Source organism: Vidua macroura, chromosome 5 (genome assembly GCF_024509145.1).
Source record: "Vidua macroura isolate BioBank_ID:100142 chromosome 5, ASM2450914v1, whole genome shotgun sequence".
Lineage (NCBI taxonomy): Eukaryota > Metazoa > Chordata > Aves > Passeriformes > Viduidae > Vidua > Vidua macroura.
Genome location: NC_071575.1, coordinates 5,995,831 through 6,012,306, shown reverse-complemented (window position 1 = coordinate 6,012,306; position 16,476 = coordinate 5,995,831). Strand labels below are relative to the sequence as shown.

General features: G+C 38.3%; 1 protein-coding gene across 1 annotated transcript in view; it reads right to left on the bottom strand.

Annotated features, from left to right (window-relative positions):
- The window catches only part of LOC128807944 (potassium voltage-gated channel subfamily KQT member 1-like), a 410,223-nt gene that overhangs the window by 334,262 nt on the left and 59,485 nt on the right, over positions 1 to 16,476 (bottom strand). Inside the window, exons 11-12 of the mRNA XM_053978678.1 lie at positions 6,947 to 7,061; positions 4,868 to 4,879 (exon numbers count right to left, since the gene is read on the bottom strand). Of these exons, the coding sequence (XP_053834653.1) occupies positions 4,868 to 4,879; positions 6,947 to 7,061 (127 nt within the window). The remainder of the gene's footprint in view (positions 1 to 4,867; positions 4,880 to 6,946; positions 7,062 to 16,476) is intronic.

Here is a 16,476-nt window from a genome sequence, read left to right as displayed (position 1 = left end):
CAAATTCTAACATCCAAACAAAGCCTTGATAATGTGATTCCCCCTTCCCTGGCTTTCTCCTCACAGTACAGACAAGAGACCAGGAATCCAATCCAGCTCCTTGCACCCCTTTCAATAACAAATGTTAGAGTTGCCTTTTTTCTATTTTCTGACTTGCTACTGAGATAAATAATTTCTGTGTAAAGTAGAGCCTGTGTAAAGGGGAGTCTTTCATTTTATCTAGAAACAGATGCATTCTTTGTAAACTATTTTCTTGACAGATATTTGCAGTCATATATCCCAGAGTCACTTCACACCCCTGCTATTATTCACACTTCAAAATTCTGTGAAATTATTAGAAAAACTCATTAAGAAAAAAAAAATCATTTTTGATTGATTTTTTAGAAAATCAATCAAAATGTTTTGTAGAAGCTTCTGTTTCCAAAGCAACTTTTTATGTCACACTTTTCGATCAGATCTGGAAATTTTGCTACACAGAGCAGCCATATGCATGATAATATGCATTCAGTTCTATTTTGACAGCCTTCAGTGGGCTGTTACAATAGTCTGTTTTCCAGGAAAGAAAGTCTAACCACCACACCAAGCTGAGCCTTTGGGGTCTGGTTAAATTGCTCATTAAACTGATGTTTAAGTATAGTAGGGGTTTTTCTTAGTGTGGCAAATTGCCAATTTAACATTGGGGAAATTCAGATGCAGATAAATTAAGTTTATAAGTAAGCTTGCTGAAATGACAAATGGGATTTGGAAAGCTGAAACAGGAGTTTCTGTTTCTCCTGTGTTATAGGGCAGTGCCCTCCACTGGCCAAATGTTCTCACTTTTGGAATAAAAGAGCAAAAATTCACCACGACTCCAGAATAAAACCTCAAAAATACCTCCAAACCCCCTCAGAATCAGTGTCAAATTCTTATAAAAGGTTACTGCATAATGCCACCAATTTATACTAACGCCAGCCTTGCTTTCATATTACATGGTAATAAAAATACTTTGGGTGCTGAAATAAATCCCAAGGCAGCCCTTTTAAAGAGTTCCAAATTAGAAGTGACAAGACAAAAATGGGTAGTACTAAAAAGTGTAATTTAACACATGATGATGTAGTGGTAAAAAGCATAGAACCAGATTAGCAATTACTCCTGTCTGTCAAATTTTCACTATTTTACCTCATTTTTTTCTAGTCAGAACTGACAGATGCTTGCAAAAATCCCTCTTTGAAGCAATTTATAATGTTTATATTTATAATGTTAAATATATTTATATATATTTATAATGTTTATAATGTTAGGAGAGAACTAGTTGGATCAGTAACACCTGTGTTCAATGTACATGAGAGTGGGAATTAGTACTGGAAACAAGATGGATATAGATATATGCCCTCCACTCATGGTACTGTGGGTTACCCCAGGAACACTATTTTAGTGTTAGTAATAAAAGTGCTTAGTAATAAAAGTGTTATTAATGAGTTTATAGTCAATTCAATTATCCTACACAAGATCACTATCCAATTACTGGATTATATTACATATTAATTATATATATTATATATAATATCTATAGTATTATACTATATATTATATTATATTATATATATATTGTGTATAATATATTATTATATATTATATATTATATTCAGTGGGATAGAGTTGCTGGTGAGAAAGTGAACTGTTTCTTTAACACGATTAAAAGCAATAAGCTATAGGAAGAAGTTACGATAAAAATACAAAGATAAATGGAACTGGCAGAGATAAAACCACAGAAAGACTGAAAATATGCTTGGTGTTACAAGTTGCACTCTTAGATTTTCAAGCAGAGACGAAGAAGGACAAAAAATATTCTTAAGACCCTGATAAATCCTTCACTACCATCTACATATAATGGAAAGCTGAAAGTCAGAAGATGGGTTTAACATCCCTTTTTTCAAGGGCTTAACAATGAGCATTTTCTTTGATAACGCCTAATGAAAGCTTTAAGGCCTAGCATAAGTTTTACCATTTGTCCCAGTCATTTTGTATAAAATTTCTGTGTTAGTGGGCAATGAAGGAAATTAGTCATATTTCATATCTGCCAATCATATTGTAACCTATTTCCTCTAGAGAAAAAAAAAAAACCCAAACCACAAAACCAATATATTTCCTAAACTTGTTTTTAAAGAGAAAAGCTAAAATTCTAAGACTAACCATGAAGTACCCTCCTTTGAATACAAATTTGATTTTCCACCCCAGTACACCCCAGTCTCTGCAGGACCCAGCTCTGGTGAGGTGGGGGGCAGCTTTGGTCTGCTCTTCCAGGCAGCCTGCAGCAAACACAAACACCAACGAAGATAACCCAACCCCCTGGCTTCATTAAGCCTCAATCCTCACAGAAGGTCCTGCTCACAGCTGGACATTAATTTGGGATGCTCTTTTTGCATCAGGATTCACCAGTGATGACACAGAATAGGGCATTCCGTTGCCCTCATCCTCGGGGTCTCAGTTTCCCCCGTTAAAAAAGGTTTCTTTTGCATCCATTGCCTCACCTCAGGTCTATCTTTTCCCCCCATCTCAGTGGGGGGGAAAGATTGTTTAATAACTACATTTTGATGCTGGGTTTTCCTGCTAATCCTTTGGTAGGTGAAACTCCCTTGTACAATATAAGAGCCAGTTTTGTGCTATGAGCTTGAAATTAAAAAAAAAATGGAGGAGGTGGGAACAGTGGATATCAGGTTGCTTCCACATTCAGGTCTGTGCTTCTGTTACATTAAAGACCTCAAAGTGAAGCCGTGAGCCATTTTCACAGCCACAGCACACTCACCTCACACACAGGAATGCACCTTCATGCTTTCTAAACCTCTGCACAGAACTGGTTTAGCCAGGATTGGATTAAACCCATGGCTCCTAAGCACAGCTTGACTCTGCTGTGGACAGAGCCTCAGAAAGAGCAACTGCTGGTCTCACTCTTGGCCCATGAGAGTAACTAAGCCTCATCTTCCCTGTGGGGAACAGGTGGAGCTCTGAGCTCCCAGGCAGCCAGTTCCAGCTGAGGAGTTACTGCTCAGCTGTCCCTTGAGGACAGACCATGGGCATTGTGTTTGCATCTCACCTGCCAGAGGTTTCCTGCACTGCCCTGCTCCTGGCCAGGGACCAGCTGACATTCACTCCTCTGTGACCCCAGCAAGCCACAAAATGCACACTCAACCACAGCTGCTTAACCACGCTGACAGAGAGAATTTGTAACTTTTGCTTTTCCTTACAGTGGAAAGAGCTTTAGACACCACAACTTTGAACCACAGAGCTCTGAAAAACAAAAACAGGATGTCTGCCTCTAAAGCTGCTGCTGTGTATATTTTTCCTAAGACTGTGCTATCTGGGACCAGGTTGGTATAATCTTTCAGTGCAGCCTATTGGCCAAATTCTCTTTCCTGATGGAAGGTTAAACTCTGGTGTGAATGACAGAAAATGTTGTCATGGACAAGGGTTCATATCATCACAACAAAAATAGAACCAGCTGGAGATGAAAAAAAAAAAAATAAAATACTAAGTCTTAAAGTTATTGCAGTCTCCTTTACTCTTGCAAATCTCCAGTGATTCACTGATGGAGTCTCTTTCTGACTGTTCATCAGAGAATTTGAAATATTAGGTGAGCAATTATGTCAGGCAGTGAGACAGTCCAAACATTTCTTGCTAAAAATAGAACTACACATCAACTGACTGAAATTAATATATTTACTTAATCCATCAGAATTGATTAATCTCTAACAACACCATTTTTATTCAGCTCTGGACACTTCAGAAGAAGCCATTATAAACCAACAGAGCTCTACTCAGGTCAGCAGCACATGGGATTTTTGGTCCTTGAGGAAATGGGCCAAAGATACCCAGCAAGAACTTCAGGCAGCCACAGAGCTGTAAACTGAATGTGATGTTTTTGTCCCCTGGCTCAGGAGTAGTTCACATTTGTGCAGAGATCACCAGAAACAAACATCATTAAGGGATCCAAAGCAGCTGTGTTTCTACAGAAAGGTCTCTCAAGCTCCATTTTCCAGCTTGCTGCCTGATTTTATTGACAGCTTCTACCAGGGCAGCTTAGCTTCTCCAGGCTTGCATGGACCACTCACATCAGAATTCCACTGGTGAATGCATCCACCACTGAGACCTGGGCAGTGCTGCAACACATTGAACTGGTTTGCTTTCAGTCAAATATCACCTCAAGCAATAATATCAGCAGTTTTCAAGCAGCCTGGTGCTTGCAAATCTGTTTTCCTGGGATATCATTTGCCCTTCCCACACAATGGAGGGAATTTGCAAAAGAGTGTGGCCAAAAGCAAAGCTTATGTCATCAGAGAGCATCTCTGCTGTCATCCATCCAGCAGAGCAGACTTGATGAGCATCTATTGTTCACATTACAGAAAACAACCCCCAAAACATTACAGTTGTAGACCTGGCACTATGTTTAGTAATCAACATAGGAAGCTGAAAAATGACCAGTTACGGACTTTGAAATAAAGGTTTACTTCAGGATTGATTTTGTAGCTTAAAACACTTGCTGAAGACAAACAAAACTTCAGCTTTTGGCAGCTCCACAAAGTCAAACTTGAGTTCACAAAGTGCCTCACGTGAAACTGTCATCATTGTGGGATCCTGGCATGAACTGATACGTGAAAGCCGAGTTTTCACTTATCTTGCAACTTGGGGAGACTCACTGTGTGCTCATATATACATACACACACACTCCCTTTTGGCTGAATTTTACTCTTGGAAGTGTTTTTGTCTAATCATTGACAGCTTTTATGACTCTAAGATGAAGATTTGTTGGCCTAATTAAGAGAAAAGCAGAAGCCATGTTGTTTTGGAAAGCTTACACACCAAAGCAAGTGCAGCAAACACCAAGACTTACCTGCTTACATTTCTGCCAAAAAACAAGATAAACAATTACACTGAGTATATCTAATACTGATGTGTGTGTCAGGCAGATACAGTGTTAATATCTTACTGTTTGCATTGGAATTGGGAGTTTAAACCTGGATCCATAAATACAACACTCTCATAAATTTCACATTTTGAAGAAGGAGACACTACACATTTCTGTTCAAGAATCAGGACAACTCTAAAATGAATGCATCCTACTAGGTAAAAATGCAGACATAGAAAATAAGATGATCAGTGATAGAGGTGAAAACTGCTTTGCTCAATTTAGAAACAGAAAACTACATGGAATGATGTTTTGGCTTTGTTCTTACATGGCACCTTTATATCTATAATTTCTGGCCTTATGTTTTCTATACATTTGAAGTTTCTTACAAGTATTTAGAAGCTGGGATTTATACATATGTTTTTTATTGTGGGACTTAGAATGTAAAAATCCTTAATTTAGCAATTTCATTTGCAAGATCATTCTGTTTCTATGCACCTGACATCCACATCAAGAGGAATTCATGATTTCATAGTATATTACTTTAAACAGTGTAGCACAGTTTAAATCTCTTCATATTTTAAAATCTTAAAATCTCTTAATATTTTAATTTATTTTTTTCATTCATGCATTTGATTATCTTTCTGCTGCTCCTTATTTTCCCCACAAAGGAGAAATGCATTTAAAGACCAATAGGAGCTAAAAATGCAGCTACAGTTTTCACTATACTACATAAGTCATAATACCACCATTTTTCATGCACTAAACAGTAGAAATAAGATTAGAACTGAGGGGTTTTTTTTTCCTCAAATGCAAAACTCTTTGCTTGCACTGTGCTGAATAAAAAGAAGAAGAAAGACCAATTTGATAGAACAATTTAGAATTCTCTGATTTGAAAACAAGGCCAATATGACGTGGTGGGGAAACACAAGGACCAGGATATCCCATATGAAAGCACAGTACAGTTACTATAGATGTAGCAGACACATCATCTGTAGGAGTTCCCTGGACAGAAAGTAAATATAGAATGTGAAAGAAATTCATCCTGAACACCACTGTGGATATTTTTCCCTATCTGAAGGCAAGCAAACATTTTTTTTCTTTTTTTTTTTCTTCCTTTTTAACCTCAGATATTTACTAAAGGGTTTTTCCAGTGACAAGCCCAGATGTTCTCCTGCAAGGGTGATCTCAGGTGAGTTTTTCACCAACATTACCATAACATCCAAATATCAGCTAGACCTTCATGAGCCTGCTAACTTGGGTTTCATCACCAGCATTATTTGTATCAGTTTCTGATGGGAGATAAAACACTGCTATGGCACCTGGATGCTCTGGTCCATCCAGGCCTTCCTCTGTGTTTTAATGTTTTGGTTTACATTTGAAATTTACTCCAGAATCCCCATGCACAAAACAGGACATGTATATTACAGGACAAAAGCATGAAGGTTACTCAAGATCCTGACAAATCACAATTGTCCTGCATGATTATTTTGTTTATTTCCAGAAATATTTGCTAAGCCAAGTAAAAGCAACAACTCAACAATTGCAGTGAACTCCCTGATGGGGATTTTCTGTCCTGGACAAAAACTTCACTTTCATATTTGTGGAACATCATTTCCTTAAAAGTGTGCCTGCTTTATAAAAATATTACATGAGGTAGCCTTTCTATTTTTAGGCTGTGTCTATAAATGACTATTTCATTTAGGTGCCCAATCAATTCATATTAGGACTGCTTTAGAACTTGACCTGATGGGGCAGTCTACAAGTATAAAATTGTCTGTAAAGCTCAGGAATTGTGTCAGCTGCCTTATAAAAGTGGGAAAACAAAGAGACCAAGACTGCAAGCCACCCACCACAGAGCAGTGCTGCTTCTCCAAGCATCTGGCTACTTCCACCAAACTTTAGGCTAAACTAGGAAATGTTCACATCTAGTTAAACAAGATCAAACCCACAATCACTTCAAGTGCAGCCAACCAGCAAAAGCGTAACTCTTACCCAGTGACAGGTGTCCCTCATTATTAATGAGCATTTAAGTGATCAGTTAAGGAGCTGCTGCTCACTCACTGTGCCACGTTGGATGCTGCTGGCAGCAGGGACTCCTCGGGTACCAGGTTGATGTCATCAGTGAAGCTGCTGGCCCGTGACATGCCTGGGGTGTGCCCTTCCAAGCCTCTTCTCACTGCACAAATGATGCAAAGAGATCATAATACATTAGGGAGACCAATCTACAAGCTCTTGCCACGGCACATACGTTGCTCAAACACAAGGAACCTCTTTCAGGAAAGGTTTGTCTTCTTGAGGGCTGTCTCCCACAAACAGAAATTCACCACCTCTGCAATATTGATGTGGGCAGGACAACACAAACTATCAGTTTTCCATTTCCTCACTCAACACCATTTGATATGTATGCTTTAATACCTTCAAATACTATTCTTTCAAATGCTATTATCATACAAACAGAATACTTGAAACCAAAGTGTTCTCAGGTCACTATCAACTGAATGGAACTTGTGTACTTAACTCCATGAAATTAAGTATTTGGGTCATGTCTCAGAGGTTGCCTCCCTGCTTCCCCTCTGCCCTCCCATGCTTCCATGGTCAGATCTATGGACAGAACCATTTTTGCCATTTTGGTTGCAGACTAGATTTATCTCAAAAGTATTAAGAGAAAAAAAGAGCTGCTCACAGAAGTGCTGCTCTATTATATCAAGATAAAGCAGAAATCACAGCTCTGAGGCTCATCATATTTGGGTGGTGAGATGATGAGAGTCTCTACTACTCTCAGAGCCACTTGACTCAATTCAAAGTATTAGTTTTGGAAAGTATTAAAGCTACCACCAGAGAATAATTGTTTTATCCATGCAATGCTAATAAAAGTTGTTTAACATTGATTTCCCTCTATGCTTTTAGAACTGATTCATTTTACATGTTTCTGCTTTAAAATATTAACATATGAATAATGTGTTCTGGTCCCTAAATGAATACTAATGGTAAATGCATGTAATACATGGTATTTTCTAAATATTTTCTGTCCTTTAAGTGACTGTCAGAATTGTAAGCAGTTATTTTCTTATTCAAAACACTCTTTCTGGAACCAACTCAGTTTTTGAAGTTAACTCACTTTCCTTGAACTTCCAAAACTCATTTAGACAGCAATGTTCAGTCATAAATCAAAATTCCCAAAAATCACACTAAAAGGAACCATTTCTTTTTTAATGTCAAGAAGCCATAAGCTCCTGAGCAATAAAGTAATTCATAACAATCATTCATGATAGTGCTTTCACTTTGAGGAAATGTGGAGCATTATGATACATTCAACACATGGCAGTGATGTTTTCCAGAAATAAAACTCAAAGTTGCAAGGTCCAGATACTACAGACAGTAGTTTGTAGCAGTTGCAGCTCAAGCCAGAACAATTCTGTCTTCCCTCTCTATATTTATTTTCATAAGATTTCCTTGTCCAAACTGACTTTATGGGAATTAATGCCCTACATTTGATGCTGCAGAGTATTAAGCAGGGGAGGCAAGGAAATATGAAGAGGGAAAAGAAGAGGAGCCACCCCTCCCTTCCATGTGTTACTACTTAGAGTATGAAGAAGCTGTATTCCTTTCGTCATAAAATATTTATGAGCATGAAAAGTTGGAAGAACAAATTGAAAATACAGGATAGTATCAAGCCCACTACAACAAATTCCAGTGATGCCACAAACCCAGGGATCCCCGTAACAGAGCAATTGATTAAATCCAACAGCAGAAAGAAAGTTAAGTTTCATATACTGCCACACTACGACACGAAATAATTCACACAAGCAGGCTAGATGTAAAAGGAAAGAAAAAGAACCAAAAAAAGCAAACTTTATTTTCTGACTCCACTATATATAGAATAGCAAAAGTGACAGTGGATTGGAGGGTGAAATTACCACCTCTCCAACCATACTGGTCAAACCAACAGTCCATAATTCTCTCCACCCACAAAGAAGAATGCAAAACAATCATTGTTTATAGGAACAGTGTGAGAAGATTCAGTAGAAATATGTAAACATCAGAAGGCATAAGAAACTTTTAGAAGAACTTTAAAACTCTCAAAAGAACAGGACGACAATATACTTTTAATTTCTAAAATGGTGAAGTCAGAAAATAAATACATCAAAACATAACCCAGAGGTATTTTTGGTAATGCTGTTTGGCTTTATCTAACCTTACAGTTGTTATCTATATTCCACTAACTTCTGACTTTGTATTATGGGGAAAAGGCAAGCTCCCAAATTAGAATTGCAACAGCAAACATGACTGCACTATTGTAGTCATTCCAAAACAGCCGATGCCTATCAACAGTAGGACAAAATAACAAGATGTTGCACTATCCTTTTCTCAGATAAAGAAGGTGAAAAAAAAGCAGGTCTCTGTTCCTTCAGTGCCACTGTCTCCTTATCATTTTTAGGTCAGAAGCTGTTAAAACCCTCTCTCTCATAATGCCAGGCTGCTCTATCAGTACCATCAATACACAGGTCATAAACATATGATTTAATTTCATATGTAAGGCTGCATCTTGACAGAAAATCCCTGGGATAACCACACTTCCTTTATCTGCAGGGATGAACAGCCTGTGAGATCACACTGCTATGTCTTCTCTACTTTCCTGTGTCAGGAACTTGTATCACCTCACCAAAAATACTGCATTTGTAAAGCTGCATAGGGGCAAACTGTTTGGGACTGAGACATCTCCACTTTCCTCAGAAGAATAAAGGAAAGCCCAGAGGCCTGGAAGTGTCTGACACCTCAACACCAGTCTGCTATTTAAAACCTCTTCAACTTGCTTTTAGTATCATTCATCTCAGCAGGCAAATGGCATTCGAGCTCCTCTGAGGAGTCACATTGGAATAATACAGTAAAACATAATTAGCATGAACCGAGTAATTTCTTTACCAAAATTATAAGAGCTTTTCTTCATTACTATGTGAAGCTACAGTAGTGCCAAGAGTGTACTCAGTACTACTCCAAATAAAGATATTTTTACTTTAGATTTATGTAAAACTGTTACAAATCTGGCATCTGAAGCTGTGATTTTACATCCTTACCACACACTCAAATGTAAGTCCTCTGCAAATGTCACATACTCACATTGTCCCATACACAACTCTTAGAGCTGCAAGTACAGTTAAAAAAGCTCAGGCTACTTTCTGTACCTATTTTTAGGCAGCTGAATTTATTATCATCATTCAAGATGTGGCTGATTTAAATTCAGGGCAATGTACAAGAATTGCATTTTGCACCCAAAACACCTGCAGAATCACAGCAAAATTAATTAAGCAGTGGTTTGCAAGGAGAACAGAAACAAAAGAACATCTGAAAGATGAATTGAGGGATAGGAATAAATTTGTATTTGCTGCAGACACATTGCTAACTCCTTGCAAAAAGTGCTGAGCACTCTTCCTGCTGTAGTTAAAGATTGGGCTGCAAGTGTTTTAGATAAACTTCAACATCTGTTTTCCTATGTATCTGATTTGAAACAATCAGCACTTAAAATGCACTAATGCTGCCTTTATTTGTTGTACATTCTTTTGTTTAGATAAGCCTGCAGGCCAAATTACACACTGCCTTACAGCCCCTGGAATTCAATCACTCATTACAGGGCTGATGGGACAGCACGGGGATGTAAATGAATACCAAGATATTGCTGAAAATCACAAGGGCATGTAGCACTGGAAAAAAGCATGTAGTGCTGGAAAACAGGCTGAGAGAAACAATTAAACATACTCTTGAATGCACGTGAGGATGTGTTATCTACCCAGCTGCCTGAACATCCTCTTCAGACCTAGCACAGAAGAAGGATGTAACACTCACCAAAAAAAAAAAAAAAAAAAAAAAAAAAGCAAAATGAAAAAAACCAAAACCAACCAAAAACACACACAAAAAAAAATTAAAAAAAAAACAAACCAGAAGAAACCCACAAACTACAAATTAAAAAAAAAAAAAAAAAAAAAACCCAACAAACTCAAAACATTTTCTACAGCATCATAAATATGTCTCCTTTAGAAGACCTATTTCACAATCAACTTCTTTAAATGCAGCAATATCAGCCTAAAACATCCAGCTGAATAATCTGCATGGAATAACTTGTAGTGTGAGCAGTATCCAGTCTGCTGTAGCTGTGCAATGCTTGGCAGTCTCTGACAAACAGGTTTGTTGACAAACTCAGAAAGTGGTCAGGGACGAAGTGCACAAAGAGCTGCAAGGATCATACACAGATGGGACCTGTCAGAAGGGAACTGGAGATGAGTGGAGCCCAGGAGAGAAGCCCTGCAGTGCTGGTGCCCCTCACTATCTGTTCAAATACCCAGCTATGATCTCCACTGGGCTCAGCTCAGCCCCTTTCAGACCCAGTGAGCACAGATTTTCCTTGCCAATTTAATCTGAAAAAAACTTTTTAAATGTCTATTGACTGTGCTGTGATAAAAGCATTCATAAAAACATGGAACTAAAGCTATCAATCTAGATACTTTTAACTTTAGTATTTCTGCTTGTATTCTACCCATGACTGGTTTTCAGTTTTCTTCATGGGAATGACTCTCAATAAAAGGGATGGGGCTTGGAGCACCCTGGGCTAGTCAAAGGTGTCCCTGCCCATGGCAGGGCTGGAACTGGATGATCATTAAGTTCCCTTCCAATCCAAAGCACTTGGCACCTTCTAGCCTGTTCATCTGAGGAAGATGGAAGGCAAAAGTTTTGTTGTAAGAAGGAGAGGCTTTAAGGGCATTTCCATATGCATAGGAAAAGATCTGTGGCTGGCAAGAGTTCCACTGACTCCTGAAATGCCATATCCTATCCCTTCTCCTTTAAGAGGGAGAAGCATCCAGGCAGTTGGACCACATAAAATCTACAGCCACGCAGTAAATATTTGAATTCTTGCCCAGCATGCACTACAAAATCATGGCTTGGCTTGGAAGGGCCCCAAAACAAGGAAAACAGGCAAACAGGCAGCCTGTAACTGAATCCTACTGCAGTTTCTCATTCCCAACCCAAATCATAGAAATCTCCCATCTCTTAAAATACAGGGTCAACTTTATTATAACATTTCCTCTCCCCTGGCTCTGTTCCTGAAGAAAAGTACCATCTTATTTTTTCTTATGAAAGCTCTTTCTTCAAAAGATACACAAAAAAAGTGGACTTCCAAACTCATTCAAGTCTGTGTGGGTGATGTGGAGGGTATGAGTGGGTAAGGTCTGGCAAAGAAGTTGGAAAACACATTTTCCTCATTGGCTGGGGAAGGGAAGCATCAGAGATACCCACAGAGTGAATTGTAAAGTAGATATATTAATTAATAGCTATTAAATTGTAGATATATTAATTAATAGCTATTAAATTGTGCCTCATGGCTGCAGCGGGAGGATTATGACAGCAGGAGAAACACAGAAATGAGCTGCTTTTCATGATCTCCTGAGGCCCAAACACTGCCACAGCTGGTCCAGGAGGGATGGGACCAAAACACCTTTGGGAAAGCATCTAACTGGACAAGTTGTATTCAAATGATGCCAAGAGAGCAAAGCTTTTCAATATTCTACAGCAAACTATTTTGACAAATATTTCTTTATTCTCTTAAGACTTAGCCTGTTTCTTTTGCTTATCTGACACAATCCTTGTGCCCACAAGTACTTTTAACATGTTTTTGAGCTGGAGATACCATCTACACCTTGTGAACATGTTCAGAGATCAGCTGTCCAAGACCAAATTCAAGTCACCAATACTGATGCATTTAACTTTTTAAGGCTGGAAATACTTGATTGTTAATTCAGTTATTCTGAAGAATGAAATGTACAGCAATAACAGTGAAGAAAAATAAGACAAAAATAGCTTTCAAATGATCCTTCTTCACTGCTCATCTTTTTTTTTTCTTTTTTTTTTTTTTTTTTTTAAGGAGAAGCAGAACTTGACCTTAAACTGAAACAATTCATAGTCAGTGAAATGCAATTTGGCAGCTTGTTAGTTCTGCAGGGAGAGCTCTTAACACATACAAACTCCTAGAATTACACACAGGGAATGTATCATGTAATATAAATATATAGAGTTACATTCCATTATGGGATTCAGAACTGCCATTATAGTAAAAGTGTTTATTTTAACAAGGAAGTACACTTTTAGTGTGGCTATTAAAGAAAATAAACCAGTCTGAAAACATTTTTATTTTTCATGACTGTTAATGGTCAAAGCATACAAACTGCAGTGAGAGTAAAAACAGAAACATCTTCTGAATTCTTGTCAATGTTTTGACTCACAAGAACACAAAACCCAATTACTGTAATTACAATGAAATATGCCACAATTATTTGCTGGTCTTATGCAGTTCTTGCCCTCCCACAATTGAATCCTTGTAGAACAATTTCCCTATTTACTGGTGTTAAGCATGAATTCAATACAGACAATATTGCTACCAACCTGCCTGCTCCATACTGAAAAAAAAAAATATGTAAATTAAAGTAAATCTTAATAGTAAAGGAGATAATTTTCATGTTTGTCCTTAAGCTCAAAACAAGTTCAACAAAATAGTCCAAAGCTGTTGATTTCACTAAATGAAAACTATTCCTAACTAAAGCTTCAGCTGTTATTTCATACATTCCAGGTATAAAGAAACAACATTTTATGGGAGTATTCCCTACTTCAAATATATTTGCTCCAAATATTTATTTTTTAAATGTTGAATATCAGGATATTTTAGGTACGGCAGTAATTTGAGTAGGAGTCCAAGTTACAACTGTTAAAAAGAGAATTCAAAGTAGTCATTGTTATGTGTACCCAATGCTATAAAAATTTTGACTGACAGATCTTCAGATCATAGAATTCAAACTGAAGCATCTTATAAGCACAAACCCCCCTTTACAATAAGTTATCTTCCTAGAAATACTGCAAATTAACTGATCATGTTTTATTTAAAATTAAATCCATGGGGTCTTCAATTCTGTACTTCAGGGCTCAGTCAGGATGTGCATCCTTCATTAATGCCACATTCCAACTTCCTCATGCTGCTTATTCAGAACTTCCATTAGAAAATATTTATAATTAAAGAGCTTAAAAATAGTCTAAAGAAATGGTTAAGCTTTTACTGCTACCATAAAAATTCAAATGTTTTGAAATTCAGATTCTGAGAAGACCCAGAATAATTACATCTTCTACACTCCCAATAGTAACCTAAAAATTTATATGACAAGGAAATGGTGATATTTAAAACTGAGACAGAACCCTGAGGTGGAACACATCCTCAGTCAGAGACCTAAAGTTTCTCTTTACTGATGACATTGTGGAGATACATTTGAATGTACCCTGCAGCTCTTGGGACTGAGGGTGACCTCTGGCAGCAAGCCATGGCTTTTCTGTGACAGAGATGTCAGGAGACAAAGCCCTTCTCTCCCTCCTCCGGGGGACCTGCACAAAGAGGGTGGAGAAGTTCACTGTCAAACACACCCCACCCTTGTCAGTGTGAGTGCCCCTCTGTCCCCATCAAGTGCACCTGCAGGGGACACAGAATGTTCCTCCTGAGCAGATGGGCAAGGAAGCCCTGAGAAGTAGAAAAGTCCTGCTAGTGCTGAGACTGCTGAACACAAGTCAATGCAGCACAGACTGGCTGTAGATTCTGACAGTCCCAGAGAAAAATCTGGATCAATGCTGAATTTCAGGAGTGACTTGACTGAGACCAGCATCTCCAGGGAAAGGAGATACCGTACAAATTACAACAGATGTGTGTTTTCTTAACTCTGTCAGCCCCATTACAAGGCTTTGGTTCCATCCAAGCTTCTTTAAACCACATTACTGAAGATTGAGACACAAAATCATCTTTGCTATGTGTGAAAGTAACGTGGCCCAATTCTCATTCTTAGTGCTATTAATATTTATCACACTTATAATTCTTATTTTTATATGAATACACCATTATAGAAATTGAACCCTAACAGAGCCATCAGGGGAAAACCCAACTTCATGATATCATCTTGATTTCCAACCAAACATTCTAATCTTAACAACAACAACAAAAAAAAGTGTCATTTGTTTTCTAATCCATCCATCCAAATCCATTAGTTTTCTAACCAACATCCACCATTAATTGTTTCAGACACATTGCCAAGACGACAGAAATCGCAAATGTTTCTAGGACAATCTGCTTTGTGACACTGACCATCCAAAGATGCTCTGCTATTTGTTGGCAGGCAAACCCTTGCAGAATATTCCCCTTCTGTGGCATTAAAGATTCAGATACCACTCAGTGTCATTAATTGGGGCGGAGAATCCAAGCAGTGAGTTCCAAGCTCCATCTTGTCCTACTACAATCATATCGTAACTGGAATAAAAGTTTCTCTAGAATAACTTCATTAGAGGACTTTTTAGATTGCAAAAGCTCACAGAAAATTGTTAAGTTGCTGTTTTAAGCAAGCCAACAAATCCATTTGTGTCTGAAATAAGAGATCGCTCAAGATTGAACTTCTGTTTGCCCAGCAACATGAATATTTAAGACTTCTCAAGTGTTCATTAAGTAGTGACTTGAAATAATCATTTCACTTCACCTATTAAATGTGGACAAAATTATAATTCATTACAGATGCATATCTATCTTTTTTGGTAGGTGTATTTAGGGGGTAATAGGGTTCCATGGCCACCCAGATGCAGAGTACAAGCCATCCCAGGAGGGTATGTACCACTGCTGAGACAGAAAAAAACCCCAGCTGGGTTGGCCTAATATCAGATAACGACAGATCAGGACAAAGAACTGTTTCATGCACTGCCTTGTCTCCAGCTGAGGTGCAGATGCTCAAGGACAAGACAAACACACAGTGCTGGCTTCATACAGAACTTCCTATGGGCTGCACTTTCCAGGACTGAGGTGGTATGCAAGGATTCTTGATGGGGCTTCTGACACAATAAATTTGTTCACCTGGCATTCAGAAAACATCACAATTTGTTTACACTGATTTAGTGCAGATCTGAATGCTCACTTGCCCAGTGAGTGACCTCCAACACTGTTAATATTGCTGCAGGGACAAAAAATGCAACACTAGTGAAGCAGCATGTTACAGCTCTAGAAAGGTAGGATCTAAGCAAAATTAATTTCATTCAAATAACTCTCAGAGAAAGGTGTTACAGACTCTGGAAATAGCAAAGGCACAACCCAAGAGGTAAATTACTGCTCTGGGGAGGATAATAAAAAGACTCCTATTACAACCCCAAAGCATTGAGACCCAAGACTTTTCACTTGCCATTCAGAGCCTTGGTAGCATAACTGTTTCACCCAAGGATTTGAGAGATTTGGTTTCAGATCAATAGGGAGAAATTAATGCCTTGTTCCCCACCTCCCCATTCCTTTCCCCTGATGCTCATGTGCAGTTATTTCCTTATTCTCAGTACTATGTTTTGCTACTGGGGACAACTCCCATATGTCCCCCAAACTGGTGCTTTATGAGCTGCCTTTGCTATAAGTGCTTTAGTGTTCCCTTATCCAAATTTGGATAAGGCCCTTTCCCCATCTGAGAGCCAGATTTAAGTGGGTTGGAACTTACAAGTGGCTGGAACACTTGGTGGGTGTAAAGCACTGACCATTTCTGGCTTTGCAA